Genomic DNA, 17,121 nt, shown 5'->3' on the forward strand with positions numbered 1-17,121 from the left:
ATGTATAAGACACCCCCATGTATGAGACAACCCCTATTTTTTTAACCTAAAATTAAGAAAATGAAACCCTAAAATAGAAGTGAAAATCTGGGTGATTGGCGATGGCAAGTGGTTGATCTTTTGGGGGGCGATCACCCTCAAAGTTTCCAGCAGAAGCAGTTTCCAGCAGAAGAAGTTTGCAGAAGCAAAGGCAGCGACTGGGGCACCACACACTCCTCCTCGGTGGCTGCTGCTGCTGCTGCGGGGAAGCAGGATGCCAAGGAAGAGCCGGGGGAAGGCAGTGGCTGCTCTGTGTCGGGCCATGCCGTCGAGCAAACTGAGCTGAGGAAGGTGATGAGCGGGCTGGGGGCAGGGTGGGAGTTTGATAGGGGAAGAGGGGGAAAAGGGAAGAATGGCAAGGAGAGGTAGCTGAGGCAGCTCTCAGTGGCGGCGGTGGCAGCTGCTCTCGATCCGGTGGTCAAATCAGCATGGGCTTCAGGAGGCGAGCCAGTCATCAGCATGCAGCCCGGAGGGGGGGAGAAAGGGGGGGGGCGGCAGCAGGAGGGACCGCCTCAGCCTGTCCAAGCCAAAATCCCAGACATATGCTTAAATATTATTAAAATTCCCCCAGATGCCCACGTTCGGTGCACAAGATGACCCCCAATTTTTTACTATTTTTTAAAAGCAAAAAAACTTCATCTTATACATGAAAAAATACGGTACATGTATGCCCCAATACTCAGAGCATGATGTACGAGCCAAATCCAGTTAGCGGAGTCACTTCTGCTGACATATTATCACCCTGCTTTCTTCTTTCACTCTGCCCCATACCCTTTCCTTTCCCTTCCCTACACTAAATCAGAAGCTCCCAACTGTTTAGGTGTATGAAGAACCTCCCATGCAAACCAACACAGCAGCACTTCAGGCAAAGACTGAAGCCTCTTCTGAGACTGCAAAAGCTGAAACTTTCAGCAGAAGGTGGTGCTTGCAATCCCCAATATGCAACCTATATAGTTGTTATAACTGGGAACAAGATGTTATCAAGAAAAATGAATGGGTTATTGCACAGAGGGCGGGTGGATCTTGAAGTAAATAGACTTAATTGAATATCTGAGCGGAAATGAGAATAAGGCACCATAGGCTGCTTCTTTGTTTGCCTTTCAATCTGAGTGGGATCAGAAACTAACTATACAGATGTGTCTGAAAAATGCTACCCATTCAACTGACCCTGCAATATCTGTACACAAGATGTGACACAATAACATCACAGTACAATATAACTGAGGCTATAGCTTGGCAAACTTCTCTTTAAAAACGCTGATCCTTTGCTACCTCTAAATTAGAAAGGTCACCTGTCCCGCAATGGAAGCATATAAAATGAGGGTATACATGGCAGTTCACAAAACAACACATAGGACACAATCCTCCAAGCAGAGCTCCTATGCATGCCTCTTTCACTTCAAGGAGACATATCAATATGGCATGGACAACATCTCCTCCAAAAATGCTAGCTTCCTAGAGCTGGAACACAAAATGTAGTACCTGTGACAGCTGCTCAGTCCTGTCCTTTACATCTTCTGCAGCAACGTTTAGAGCTAAAGCTGGAACACGGGAGGGAAAATGTTATCTACCTTTTTTCTCAAAGTGGTATCTCATTTTCAAATTTGACAAATTATGTCTAAACAGGATTTTTAAAAAGCAATTTAGATAATAGTATCTCTTAAATGCATAGAATGCCTGTAATAATCTTATTCAACCACGAGACAATTCTGCTGTTTTCAAAAGTAGTATCATTTGCTGTAGCCTGACAATTTTACTCTCATGCATCTCTGGACAGAAAATCGTTCTTTGATGTGGAGCCAATTTATTTTGGCTTCAAGTCAAAACAAATTCTACACAGAAATAACATCTGGGCACTCCAGCACTTCAGAATAATAATAATAAATAACAACATGGTAGCACATGGGGGATCTGAATTCCTCTTTACCCTTAGGATAAAGTCTGCCATTATCAGACAAAACCTCCTTCGAATACAGGGTGAGTTCATGCTCCAGTTTTCCAGAAACAATACTAGCAGTGAGGTGCTGTTAAACTTTGAAAGAGCTGCTATTATTCCTGGGTGCTAGCTGAACAGCAGCACAAGTGCCACTAATTCATCAAGGCAACGTAAAATGAATTGTCACAGTTAAAAGTACGTAGACAGCAACAGCTCAGAAACTAGAGACTAAGCTTACACTATCTCACATGCTGAAAACAGGTTTGTAATCTCGTCACAATTAGAATAGATTGGGGGTGGTTGACAGGTGGCACAAATTTCAGTTATAGAAAAATTTCAATATTAAACAAGGCAAATATGAAAGGCAGAAAGTGGCTTGCCTATATGTATGGAGAGAAACTCCATCAACAAAGATAGGAGCCCAGACTGACTCCCATCTTAGGGAGCAACAAATAGGCACCAAGGGAAAACGTTCTTCAAACAGGCCTTTGGCTGATTAGTATTCTACAACCTTTTAAATGTATTTGTGAGAGTGGGGGTTATTGATTTGTTGTTTCTGTTTTAATCATATATTTGTGCTTTTATCTTGCATTTTTATCTTATGAACTGCCCTGAGATCTTTTGATTAAGGGTGGTATATAAATCAAATAAATAATAAATGTTGGCTCGTTGAAAGATCTAAGTAGATGTAGTCTTCCCTTCACCTGCCAGATCACAAGCCAAGATCACATGCCTGGGCTACAAGTGAAGTGTGCTTGTCTTGGCTGTTTATGAGGAGTGAGTAGGTAGCCTGCCCTGCTACTCGGTCTGCTTCAGCCAAGCCCATCCCCCCTACTAATCCTGAAGGGGGTTATAGTGGAGAGCTCCATAGAGATGTTTGTCCCAGGGTATAGCAACTGTGAAAAAGGTGAATTTCATATTGGGGATCACTAGAAAAAGAAATGAAGATTAAAAATGCCAGTATCATAATCCATGGGGCAACCATGCTTGGAATACTGCATACCGTTCTAATCATCTAATTTCAAAAATGATACTGCAGAGTTGGAAAAGGCTCAGAAAAGGGCAACAAAAATGATTAAGGTGCTGGATCAATTCATCTAGGAGGGTAGGTTACAACATCTGAGGCTTTTTTGTTTACAGGAAAGCCAAGAGGAGATACAGTAAGCCTACAACTTGTGTTCGCTTTACTTGTGCGATTGCAACCTTAGGTGTTTGGGGATTAGGAATTATTGGAGAGCCAGGGAAACTTATCGCTCTCCTCTCCCCATTTATTCTCCCTTCCCACTCACACACCCAGTGGGTTTTCCTCACTTGCTGGGCTTTGGGAAGGGAGCAGGAGGGCTCTGGCAGTGTCCCAGAGGCCTGTGACATCTTCCCAAAGCCCAGTAATCATGATAGCGCCTTCCTTAACGGCCTCTGGGAAGGAGATGTAAGGGGTCTAGGAGAGCCAGAAGCCAGTGGGGAAGGGGCTTCCTTCTTGCTTCTCCTCTGGGAAGGTCATGGGAGGGCCCTGAGACCACACCCCAGTAAGCAGCCCTAACAGAGAGATGTTTTTGCTGATTCCTGACTTTGCCCCATTTTGCCTTTGAACACAGAACCCCTGAACAAAACCCTCTAGCAGGCCCACTAGTTGTATATATGCATAGTGTGAAGAAAGCAAATAGCGGAATATTTTTCTCCTTCTCTCATAATGCTAGAGCTCGGGGGTCATGAAGCTGAACGTTGGAAGATTCAGGACAGACAAAGAAAAGTACTTTTTCCTCACAGCACAAACTATAGAATTCACTCCCACAAGGGACAGGCCACCAACCTGAACAACTTTAAGAGGATTAGACAAATTCATGGAAGATAAGGCTACTAGCCAACTGGTTGATTCTGCCCCCATCCCCATAATTGTTTACCTGCTATGTTTCTTTCTTTCCCACCCTACTTTTAAACTACTGAATTCAATCTTCAGCCTGTATCCATGAGGAGAGAATGGCCAACAACATAATATTAACATGCACGAGGAAAGGAGCCATCTGCTCTGAGAAGTGCTTGATTCTCCACTATATTCATCCTCAGTGTTTGGAAAGGGATTTGCATGCATACTGCAACTCACTGACTAAGTAACAGTCTGAGAATTAACAGTGGTGATAGGTTGATTTTAGTGAGAACCAAGTCCATGAAAGGGATGAGCTGTGTTATGCAGAAAAGCTCTTTGGGGAATTAACCATTTCAAGTTTGGCATCCTTTAAATTTATTAACATGCTAAATAAGTAGGGACCATTTTTTAACTTCTGAAAGATCTCCACTAGGGTAAAAAGCAACTTCAGAAATGTTCTGCGTAAATTCCTGCTGTTATGTATCAAACAATTTCAGCACTTGGAGATTGATCAAGAGAGCAGAACAGAAATATTCAGTAAGTGTCTGATCTTATATCCCCCCTTAGCATATTTGGCTGGTCTGGGTCCTCTTTCCATGGTAATTACAGCTGTTCCCAATATTGCTCTCCAAATGATGGATACAGAGGCAGGAGTCAAAAGTATAATGAAGAGGGTGGGCAATTCATTTTAAAAAAATGTGTTTAGACTAGAGCCTGGGGATAACTGCTAACACTTTCCCAGCTGACTGAAAGCAAGAGAGATTAGATTGCTGGATGGAAGTTGCTAGACACAGAAAGGAGCCCACACTTGCTCTTCCTCGGCACCATAACTTATTAGGTAAAGGGCAAAGGGACCCCTGACCATTAGGTCCAGTCGTGGCTGACTCTGGGGTTGTGGCACTCATCTCGCTTTATTGGCCAAGGGAGCCGGTAATGTGGCCAGCATGACTAAGCCGCCCGCTTCTGGCGAACCAGAGCAGCGCACAGAAACGCCGTTTACCTTCCCGCTGGAGTGGTACCTATTTATCTACTTGCACTTTGACGTACTTTCGAACTGCTAGGTTGGCAGGAGCAGGGACCGAGCAACGGGAGCTCACCCTGTCGTGGGGATTCGAACTGCCAACCTTCTGATCAGCAAGCCCTAGGCTCTGTGGTTTAACCCACAGCGTCACCCACGTCCCACCATAACTTACTAGTTTCATGCTATAGCTTTTTGTAGCCATGAAGACAGGCCCAATATAAGCTTTCATACTTTATTATTCATATTTAAGATATATACTATGGATAAAAATATAACTTGTGTCTCAATACAGTATGTCAACTTATCAGAAATTATCAGCATATGGTTGCTGTGCCTTTAAGCATTCTGGGAGCAAATCTATAACAGATCTGTCACAGTTTATATTATGCCTGACAAATAAGTAATTCCATATAAAAGATTCACAATGCTGACATCCCACATAAATCTGTCCTTTAAAATGAAGTAAAAAGCTACCTAACAGTCACTACAAGCTAAAGCCACCATCACTACTGAAAACAAATGTCAATATTCATGCCTCTGAATGTCTTTGTAAATAGCTTGGGGTCACTTTTGTGGGGAAATATAAGAATAACAACATCATCACCATCATCAAATGAAATAAAGATATTAGCAATTAAACAGTCTAAGAGAAATCAAGGCTCTACACTTACAATAAGTAGATATACCTAGCCTCAGTACACATCTCTGTCTCTCAACAACGTTATGGTATAACTCAGTAGGTTGCTCATTTTGGTTTTAACAAATTATACCTAAATAGAGTAAGAAAGCCATTTAGATAATAGGAATAAATAAGAACGAATAATAGGAACGAATAGAAACGAAACTCAGGAGATCATGTGGAAAGCCTCCATATCCTGTCAATTACCACCCAAGCACATTCGTTACACCTTAATTCTATCTACCATGAAATAATTTGAAACGCTATTTTAGAATTTAGGGGTGCAATCCTGAATACACTTACTGTTCAGTCATACTAAAAATAAATGGGACTTACTTCAGAGTTAACAAGCTTTGAATAAGGTTAAAAGAGTCTTAATTGTGTTTTGAACTTAACAAATTAAACACTTTGCACATGTAAACTGCAAGGCACCTCTATGGCCTCTATTTTCAAGGTCAACACACAAATGCTGTTTTGTACAAACCTTGTATTACTTAGAAAATAATATATTACATTGCAAAATGTATTTCAGTGCAAAGCCTCTACATAAACATGGTGTTCACAGTTCCTCGCCTTTTGCACGCAGGTGAGAGGCCACATAGGGAGATGTGAATTAAAATATGCAGCAGAAATGCTGTCTGGCTCATCATAACGTTTAAATATCTCATGCAAGCACAGAGTCTATAATTTACAAAATATTAATACACATGAACCCTGAAACAAATCAAGGATCACATACTAGTCTGCATAGGAGGACAACTTTTTTCCACTCCACAATACAGAAAAATCCTGTAAGGAATTATTTATAACTTCTCCCTCTCAAAGCACAATCTTATTTACATATAGAAAGCAGCGTGTATCACTTGAGTTCAGTGGGGCTAGTTCCCAGGTAACTGGGTTAAAGGCTGCAGCCTGCGAGGTTTGAATCATAGAATTTTAAAGTTGGAAGGGACTCAGAATCCCTTGTCCAGGGGTTGACAAAGTTTTTGTGGCTTGGGCTGGTTCACGGTCCTGCAGACGCCACGGTGGGCTGGAGAGTGTGTGCGCGCGCACACACACACACATGCACAAATGCTATTTCCAGCGCTCCTTCCAGCACGGAGGAGACGTGTGCAGATTCCCATTGGCTGCAGGAGCTTCCTGCAGCCAATGGGAAGCCAGTCCCCGCTCTGCTCTGCGCTGGTTTAGCGTGGCGCACAGAAGCCGGCCGAGCGGGCAGCGGAGGTTCCCGAGCAGGCAGCGAGGGTCCATGGGCCGGTTAAACGACCCCCATGGGCCGCTTGTGCCCCATGGGCCTTAGGTTGCCGACCCCTGATCTAGTGCAACAGGAATCTCAAGTAAAGCATCTATGACAGCCATCCAACCTCTGCTTTAAAATCTCCAAGGAAAAAGAGTCTGCTACCTTCCAATGAAGTCCATTCCATTGTTGAACAGCTCCTGCTGTCAGAAAATTCTTCCTGGTGTTTAGTCAGAATCTTGTTTCTTATATGTTGAAATTATTGGTTTGGGTCCTACCCACTGGAGCAGGAGAAAACCAGCTTGCTCCATCTTGCATGTGACAACTTTTCAATAAGAACTTGTGGGCCTTTTCCTCCTTGTTTCAGACAGTACTTATCTGTCATTCCTTTAACTATAAGCCCAGAGCAATTCTCACACTTGCTGCTCCAATGTTTGGATTCAAATGTTGACCCATTTGATGATCGAAAATAATATTGGTTTATAGAAAGTAGATTTGTTGGGAGTTATCTTGGAGTGGATGTGTTGAATAATTTTCTACATATGGGTGACAGATGAAGAATTGGAAGTTCTCTTTTTCTCTTCTTTTTCCTTTCTTTCTTTTTCCCCCTTTCTTCTTTTCTTGTCATCTTGTTTTTCCCTTTTTCTTTCTGATCTGATCTGGTATTAATCTTTGTATTCTCTTCCAAATTTCAGTAAGATATATTCAAAGCAAAAAATCCAAAATATTGACCCCAAATAGTTGTTACTTCCTAAAATAGGCACCTGTTTTCAGCCTTTCAAACTCGGACTTCTACCTAATTAACAATAAAAATATTTGAAGATTGTTGAGGTGGAAGTTTCAGTCCGCTTGGCAAATGAGCCCAGTTTTAGAAGTGAAATAGTCTGAGATGTTTCAAATATTTTACTAAATCATCAGCAGTTCAGGGATTAAATTCACAAATATTACACACCAGTGTAACAAAAAAATCCAACACAGAGTGCTCCTGTGAAGTGTTCCAGATAGTTAGCCATGTCGTCTTTTAGGGCACTCCATTCATTTCCCCTCCTATTCAATTTTCCACCATCACCCAACAGGCCACAGAACACATTCAGTTCTTATTAGGTCATTTCCAGTGGCTTTTCCCGAAGATTTTAATAGTCCAGCTGTTTTAATAGTCCTGTTGATACTGCCCTCTTGTGCATGAGTGGTGCCATAATGGCTAAATACACTGGAAATAGAGGGAATTGAACACTGGAAATAGAGGGAATTGTATTTATTTATTTCGTATATTTGAAATTACCAATGCCATTTAAGCAAATGACTTACCAGTGAAGCACTTGCCCCTGCTTTTGTCAGGAATGAGGAAAAAAACCTAGAGGTTGACTCAAAATAGACCTACTTCATGAATATGACTAACCTGAATCCATTAATTTCAATGGGTCTACACTTAAAAATATGTGATTGAATACCACCCATTGTTTCCAGTTGCACCTTTCTGCAAATGGAAGGAGTCTCTCTGATCTAGCAGAGTCCTCTAGTAGTGGAAGAGATGCAAACAGCAAATTTTGTCACATTCCCCTTCCCCTTGCCTGCACAACCTTCTGCAATCGTCTAGAGCTAGTCCCCTAATTCTCCAGAGCAGTGGTTCCCAATTAGCTAAGTACTACGGATCCCCTGTTTTTCAAAAGTCAAGCCATGTGTCTTCTGGGTCATGCTCCTGTATAAGTCACGTGATCTACACTAGAACACAGTGACCAAAAACATGCCTTTGGGGCATCACAATCTTGTGCAAATCACGCATTCAGCCACAGTCATACTCATTTGGCAGCCCAATTCTCCCATGCATGCAACAGCACAGCAAAAAAACACACACAATGGGATGTCCTGGACAGTTGACTGGTATGTGCCACAGACCCCCTGGGTGGGTTACACTTACCCCCTGGGGTCCACAGACCACAAATTGGGAACAACTGCTCTAGAGCAAAGGTCTGTAGTGCAAATTGGTGGAAGACAGCTTCCATCTCCTTCCATTAGCAGACGCCTCTGCTGGATCGAAAATCCTTTGACAATTGTAGTGCAGCACTTCATTCAATACTAGGGGTGTCTAAAATCTGAAGAAGATATTCTACCCACATATATTTTTTCAACCACTCTGGGGGCTTTATTTTATTTTTTTTACAATCAAGCAGTATATAAATTTTATGAAATATATTTAAAACTTGAGGTTCACAGACATGTCAGTTGATTGCACATTGTAAACAGAGGGTGTAATCTGCTGCAAGAATACTCTAAACTAATACCCACAGTGACTGTACATCAACCTTTCCTTTCGATGAATGTCTTCCATAAGATAATAATAACATAAGATCAGCCCTGCTGGATCAGACAAGGCCTATCTGTTCCCACAATGGAGACCCAGATGCCTACAGGAACCCTCCTGCTTGTGTTCCTCAACAACTGGCATTCAGTCTGAGCAGTGGGTCTTAGAACCCAAAGGAAAATTCATGGAAGGGAGCGTGCAGAACCTGGCATTCCTGCCTTCTCCTTCCCCCATCATCCCCCACTAAAAAGCCTCTCCCAGAGGTTAGGATTCCTGGTGAATCAGCTGACATGGTACAAGGGCTGAGCGGAAATGGGTGGTCCTCAAAATTCAGGCAAAAGCATCTTCCATGGGCAGGAGCCCTTGAATCTTAATTTATGCTTGGGGACCAGCCTTGAAAAACAACAAATTTGAGTTTTTCTTACTTATCCCTGTTTTCGAGATGTATATGGAAGCTGTAATTTGGATTTTATCAGCTGACAACATTAGCTGCTTAATGCAGCACAACCCAGAATAGCTAAATACATGCTGTTAGGGAGAAATTCTTACCTTAACTAGCAAAGTATCAGCAGCCATTCTGATACCAGCAGATAACATGCAGCTAAAGGTAAAGGAAAACATTCCTTACAGATGTGCTGCATTTAAACCTCTCTCCACTTTTACTCATATGCTGTCTGTTTCATCAGATAGCAGAAATAGAAATAAGAATCAAAAGTAGAGATCAGGCTTGCCAATTTTCACCCACCGACGGATAATGCTTTATGCTCAGCCATTTCCAGTAAGTTTTTTTCCCTTTTTATGCTTAAGCTATTTTCATTGCAGGAACTGGGGTGGGAAATGCCACTAGGAGATGGAAAAGGAAATGAAAACTACTTTTCAATGTTCAATAAGTAAAAAATCATTTTCAAAGTGCCATCTTGTAAGTACCAGAAGAAGACTATAATACAGTCTCATTCTGCAATGACAGAGAAAAGCTGTTTTAAACATTCTCCTTTGAAACGAAAAGGCTGCTATCATACCACTCAAACATTCAAAAACATTTCTATTAAATTCTTGTTTTAAGACAATGTACAGGTGGCATTTCTTAATAAATAGAACCTTTCTTACTTGAGAGTCCAGTTCACACACAATACAGCTCTAACAAATACTAATGCCAGACCAGCTAAGGTGACTGAGGTGACCAGTTCGCCTTCCTGTATCTCACTGAAGTGTTTTGCACAACCTTTTTAGTCTTCACCTTTATCAACTACAGGCTGGATTGCAGATCTCTCTGCTAAAAAGTAATGTAATGCCACAATACACCAGAAGAGTTAGTCTGTTAGAACGAGGAAAGGCATGTCTCAGCAATGTCAGGATGATGCATGCAAAGAAAGAAAATTACAAGCAGAAAAACCACATATCAGTAAGTCACTTGTGTTATATTGGAAGGGCGGCTGCTCTGAAGATGTCATGGATGAGTATGCACCATTCTTACTATCTGCCTACCATTCCTCTGAGAGGCTCTGCTCAAAACTTTGGCTATAGGGCAGCGGGCCTCTTCAGAACGGACAGGTGCAGAGGTACTAACCCCTGCTCAAAAGGATGCACTCTGAAACAGAACTGTTCAAGTATCAGACATATTAATTCAATGCAACCAACAAGCACAAGCTACCTGAAGACTGCCACAATTCCCATGCTTATCAAAATTACTCCCAAAAGGATCAGAATAGCTGACCCAGTGCAAAGTTCTAGAAAGAACTCTGCCTTCTGCTGCAGGGATGAAATCTTATGCAAGAGGTTCATGATTTTATAATTTTTATGGTTTAAAATGTATTAGTTGCCTTTAGTCAAAAGTTTTTAGAAATATTAATACTGTTTTAGAAAGCATCTATCTACAACACCTGCTGCTGACAAATTTGAACCCACTTGCAACTGACGTGCTGGATAGCCTAGTCTTCAGCTGGTGGGTCAGGACCCACTAGTGGGTTTGCAACAGGAGCACTGCCACCGTGCAACTATATAGTAAAAGATTAAGAAATGGGTCTCTAAATGCATGTTTCAGTTAAAAATGGGTCCTGGGTCTGAAAAGGTTGAAGATAGCAAGCCTAGTGTATATCTCTGGGAAGGGTGTTTCATGTGTGAAAAACTGCATTACCTGGTATTTCTTGCTTTAAGAATGCAGACACCCTGGGAGAAATCTTTTTGAAGGGCAGGATATAAACGTTATAAATAGACTGAGATACCACTAATGAAAAGACCTTTGCATCAGCACTTCCATTCCTTGGTGCTGCAGACCTAATAATGGCAATATTTTTAAAGAAAGAAAGAGAGAAAAAGAAAGAAAAATCTCTTAACTTAAGAAAGCATACCCTGCTCCTTTTCTTTCTTATTGTCTACCAGAACATGGGGTTATCCAGCCAGATAGATGTCCAAATATAGAGAGGAGCTTCTTAATTTACAGCTTAATCCTATACACTCAAAGTCTCCCTGAGTTCAATGGGGCTTAGTCCCAAGTAAGCTAGTATAGGATTGAACCCTTAAGACAAAAAAATATTACAAAATTTGAGAATGCCCATAACACAGAATCTGTTCATCTGCAGACACTTTTCTTTCCTATAATGAGTCAGGCAATCTGGGACTGCAAAGTATTTGCTCCAAAATTTTAATTTATTTTTATTCCCTATAGCTGGAATTCTGATTTTTACAAATGCAATCTTGGGAGATTCTATGGTATTTATCATTTAATGAAAGCACACCTGCCTGTCCAGTAGTACATTTTTTAATCTACTTTCACAACACCCAAAACCTATTACTGATATATTTTCACAATTTACTTCTTCCCTGCTGTTATTACTCAGAAAGTTCAAGATCTTTGATACAGAGGGAGCCAGGAGCAGTAAAACAGCAAAATAAATCATTCTTTTACTATGAAGTTTTAATATCAATTCTCCTGACTGCTGCTGCACAAAACTGCAACAGCCTGTAACCTAGCCAAAAAAGATCTGCTAGCACTATAACTGAGTTGAAAGAACTAAACTCAGAAATCTAAATATTATATTATATCATATTCATACTTCACATATGAATGCCATGGATTAATGCCACATATGCTAGGGGAGAATTAATCAGTTGATGCCACATGTAATACTATGGTTTTCACTTCAGCATCTAGGAAAAGAGCAATGTGTGATTTGATCCACACTGAAAAGGGCACAAGAACCCTTTTTGCTCAAACACCTGTCAGTAATTTGTGTCCAACGATTCTAAATAGCCAAGGGTGTTAGGAACATAAGAAAAGACCTGTGGAGCCAGGTCAAAGGCTTGTCATGTTCAGCATCCTGTTTTCACAATGCTCAACCAGATGTCTAGGGAAGGCCACAAGCAGTACATGAGCTCAATCACACTCTCCCTATTTGTGATTCCCCAAAACTGGTATACAGAGGCATACTGACTCCAACAATGGAGGTAGAACATAGTAATGATGACTAGCAGCCACTGATAGCTTTATCCACCATGAATTTGTCTGATTCCCTTTTAAAGCCAACCCAAGCTAGCGGACATCACTACATCATGTGGCAGGAATTCCATAGTTTTTACCATGTACTATGTAAATAAATATTTTCTTTGGTCTGTCCTGAATCTTCCATCAATCAGCTTCATTGGATGGCCACGAGTTCTAGCAATGTAAGTGAAAGAGTTCTCCTTATCTACTTCCTGCGTATCATGTATACTGTATGCTTATTCCTGCTAACATGCCCCCCCCCCTTTACTGGACTTTTTTCTAAACTAAAAAGAACCAAACATTGTAACCTGTACCACTTTCCATCTGGCCTGGGGCGGGGCCTGAAGCCTCACAAGGACTGCTTGCTGCTTGCTGCCTGCTGCTCGGGAGGACTCCCCTGAGTGAGTGCCTGAGGGCCCTGCTCTTGCAGCCGCTGGGAGACATCATCAGGAGGTTTGGGCTGGGTGTTCATCAGTATGCGGATGATACCCAGCTCTACCTCTCTTTTAAATCAGAACCAGTGAAAGTGGTGAAGGTCCTGTGTGAGTGTCTGGAGGCGGTTGAAGGATGGATGGCGGCTAACAGATTGAGGTTGAATCCTGACAAGACAGAAGTACTGTTTTTGGGGGACAGGAGGCAGGCAGGTGTGGAGGATTCCCTGGTCCTGAATGGGGTAACTGTGCCCCTGAAGGACCAGGTGCGCAGCCTGGGAGTCATTTTGGACTCACAGCTGTCCATGGAGGCACAGGTCAAATCTGTGTCCAGAGCAGCTGTTTACCAGCTCCATCTGGTATGTAGGCTGAGACCCTATTGCCTGCGGACTGTCTCGCCAGAGTGGTGCATGCTCTGGTTATCTCCCGCTTGGACTACTGCAATGCACTCTACGTGGGGCTACCTTTGATGGTGACTTGGAAACTACAACTAATCCAGAATGCGGCAGCTAGACTGGTGACTGGGGGCAGCCGCCGAGACCATATAACACCGGTCTTGAAAGACCTACATTGGCTCCCCGTACGTTTTCCGAGCACAATTTCCGAGCACAAAAGTGTTGGTGCTGACCTTTAAAGCCCTAAATGGCCTCGGTCCAGTATACCTGAAGGAGCATCTCCACCCGCATTGTTCTGCCCAGATGCTGAGATCCAGCACTGAGGGCCTTCTGGTGGTTCGCTCACTGCGAGAAGCAAAGCTACAGGGAACCAGGCAGAGGGCCTTCTTGGTAGTGGCGCCCGCCCTGTGGAATGCCCTTCCAGCAGATGTCAAAGCGATAAACAACTACCTGACATTCAGAAGACATCTTAAGGCAGCCCTGTTCAGGGAAGATTTAAACGTGTGATAAACGTGTGTGGCAGGGGAGGCCCAGTCGGATGGGCGGGGTATAAATAATAAATTATTTATTATTATTATTATTATTAAACCTTTCCTCATATGGTTGCCCTTTTAGAAACCTTTTCCAGCTCTATGGTATCTCATGAGATGACCACAAGTATACACAGTATTCCAAGTGTGGTCTTACCATAGGTTTGTATAATGGCACTAAGATATCGACAGTTTTATTTTCAGCCCTTTCCCCTACCTAGGAAGTTGCCTTTTTTACAGCTGTCACACACTAGGTCAACACCTTAATTGAGCTCTCCACCACTAAGATCTCATTCCTGGACAATCACAACTGGTTCACACTTTACACTTGTATTCACTGAAACACATTTACCATATTTTACCATATTGCACCCAGTTTGGAGAGATCCTTTGGGATTTCCTATCAATCCCTTTTTTTGCTTTAACCACCATAAACAATTTGGTATCATTAGCAAGCTTGACTACCTAACTGTTCACCCCTAACTCTAAATCACTTAGGATAGCAAATTAAAAAACAAAGGTCTCAATCTCTATATCCCTCCATTGGAAGAACTGGCCATTCATTCCTACTCTCTGCTTCCTGTTCTTTAAAGCAGTTACTGATCCATAACTGGTGATTTCCTCATATTCAATGACAGCTAAGCTTACTCAAGTGTCTTTCGTGCGGAACTATCAAAAGCTTTTTGAAAGTCAAAATACACACTGTTGACTGAATCATTTCCATGTATATGCTTTTTGAGACTCTCAAAGAACTCTAAAAGGTTAGTGAGAGAAGACATCCTTGCAGATGCCATACCAGTTCTGCTTCAGCAAGACCTGTTATACTACATGGTTGGTAATTCTATCTTTAATAACACTTTCTGCCAGTTTTCCCACAACAGACTTGCCCAGATCTTCTTTGGATGCCTTTTTAAAAATTGATGCCACTTCCAGTCCTCTGGCACAAAGGCTAATCCTAGAGACTAATTGCATATTCCACTGTGAATACAGATGCAAAGACTGCTATGAAGACCTTTTTGCCTTCAACAGCTTCCTTTACTCCACTTGTCCCTGGTGGTACCTTTCTTGACCTGCAGTCAAGAAAGATGCAATCAGACTGAACTTCTGTTATGGTGAACAACCCTCAAGCATTCTAGAGACATCTATCTTCCCTTTCCCTTTCCTTTTTACCAATCTCCTCATTTTTGGGAAGTTTCATCTTTTTAAGTCAAATGTGATTGTGTTCCAATTTTCTTGGCGATTGCCCACTTACATACATACTGAATTTGATAGCACTGTGGTTACTGTTCCTAATCAGTTCAACAACACATCTTGCCCCAGGTCCTGGGTGACATCCCTCTGGTCAGTTACAGGACCAAACTGCTGTAGGGCGTGATCATTAACAGTACTTAGAAAATTTAGCTCTTTGTCATCACTGGAAAACATATGAACCCAGTCTATGTGAAAATAACTGAAGTGACCCATTACTAAAACACATCCTCATTTGGTTGCCTCATTGATTTCATTCTCCATCACCCTGGACCATTTGGTCAGGTAGTAAATTACTCTTAGGGCCTAGTATCATCACCCATAGCAATTCTGAGGAAGAGTCTGCTCCTTTTAGTCAGGCAGGTTGACATGTAGTCAGCATGCCCATCACAAAGCTAACTATCTGCACCCCTAATGATTAAATCAGGCACTACCAGGATCACCCAACCTCCAACTTGGAGGACTATCCTTGACACAAGAGGAAAACTGCTCATCTCCCAAAATGACATCCATTCTAAATTACTGTTCCCTCTTCCTCAGAGAGATGCTCTCCTTCCTCAAGACTCTCATTCTCCATGGCAGCAAAGGGGTTGCTACCCTGGGAACAGGATGCAACTATGGCATCTACAAGAGTTTCATCCACCAACCTGTCTCTCTCAGCTTCTCCAGTTCTGCTACCTTGGCCTGAAGGGAATGAACTTGTTCCCTAAGGGCCAGGAGTTCATTACACTGAGTACGCAACCATGACTTCTATCCAATAGGCACATAATTGTGCATGAGACATTCTGTAAAATATACTGGATAGCTCCCACACTGCTCCTGTCATTCTAACTGCATGCTTAACTCACTTGTTATCTTGGCTTGACATTTTGTCATTGAGGCAGAGATGCTGCATCAGCTGGGGCTTCCCTCTTGCTCATGAAGCAAGCTCCTTCGCTAGGCTGTTGTATATGTATAGCCCCAGCTAGCTTCCGCAGCTGAAAATAAAGTATAACTCCCCTTGCTTTAACAGCTCCACTGGCTCCCAATCTATTTCTGGGCACAATTCAAAGTGCTAGTTATGACCTATAAAGCCCTATAAGGGTTTCTGCTATACAAACCTGTCCAGGCTCTGAGAACTTCTGAGGAAGCCCTTCTCTCAGTCCCACCATCCTCACAGCACATTCTGTGGGTGTGCAGCCTTCTCATGGGCTGCTCCCAGGCTTTAGCCTCTCTGTCTAGGGAGTTCTAAACTGGCTCTCTCCTTGTTGATCTTCCACTGGCAGGTGAAGACTGTTTTATTCCAACATGCTTTGGGAACTGCTTTTAAGGAAAGGGCTCTCAATAGTGCTGGGCTGTTTTAAATATTTATATTTTAATAGATTTTTTCCACACTGTTTTAATTCCATCACAGTTTAGTTATTTTTTAACTATTATCTTCATATGTGTTTTTAGCTAACTATGTTTTATCCATGTTATTTTAATTTTTGTGGGCCGCCTTAAGTTCTGGTTCTGGGGAAAAGGCAGGATATTAAACAAATAAATGGAAGGTGCAGCCAATTCAATCAGAAGGTCCTGCTTTGAAAAACCAGTTCCAGTGAGGAGGAATTAGAAAGGGGAATTGATGTAGCTCACTGGGAAGCAGTAATTTTTGTCAGCGGATCAGTATAATGGTTAAAGGTCCTTCTTTGTGAACACCATAGTCAGCACACACTCCCCATCACTTAACACATATTAATCAGCCACCCTTTTAAATACAAGCGAACTACTCAGTGCACATTTCCTCAGGGGGAATAAAAGCAGCCCAGCTGTGTTCTGGCAGACCTTAGACCTTTCAGTGTTTTAAGGAGTGTAGCCTTCATGCACCCTGTCATACTCAGAAACACAGCTAAAAGGGTGGATTTTTCCCTAGCCCACTGATCTAGGAGGGGGGTCGCAACAGGAGCACTACCACTCCCATGCAAATATATGGCAAAAGG

General features: G+C 42.2%; 2 protein-coding genes across 5 annotated transcripts in view; both read right to left on the reverse strand.

Moving 5' to 3' along the window:
* The window catches only part of LOC310843240 (cilia- and flagella-associated protein 337-like), a 1,288,916-nt gene that overhangs the window by 1,196,023 nt on the left and 75,772 nt on the right, over positions 1-17,121 (reverse strand). The window lies entirely within an intron of this gene.
* The window catches only part of B3GLCT (beta 3-glucosyltransferase), a 78,182-nt gene that overhangs the window by 57,052 nt on the left and 4,009 nt on the right, over positions 1-17,121 (reverse strand). For 2 of the 4 annotated variants that reach the window (XM_083736856.1, XM_083736854.1), the window contains one exon: positions 1,522-1,580. In XM_083736856.1, coding sequence (XP_083592982.1) covers positions 1,522-1,580 — 59 coding nt within the window. Of the gene's footprint in view, positions 1-1,521; positions 1,581-16,011; positions 16,141-16,263; positions 17,082-17,121 lie in introns of those variants that run through there. The other 2 variants (XM_083736855.1, XM_083736853.1) reach the window with 2 other exon arrangements.

Source organism: Podarcis gaigeae (assembly GCF_964106915.1).
Source record: "Podarcis gaigeae genome assembly, chromosome: 4".
NCBI lineage: Eukaryota > Metazoa > Chordata > Lepidosauria > Squamata > Lacertidae > Podarcis > Podarcis gaigeae.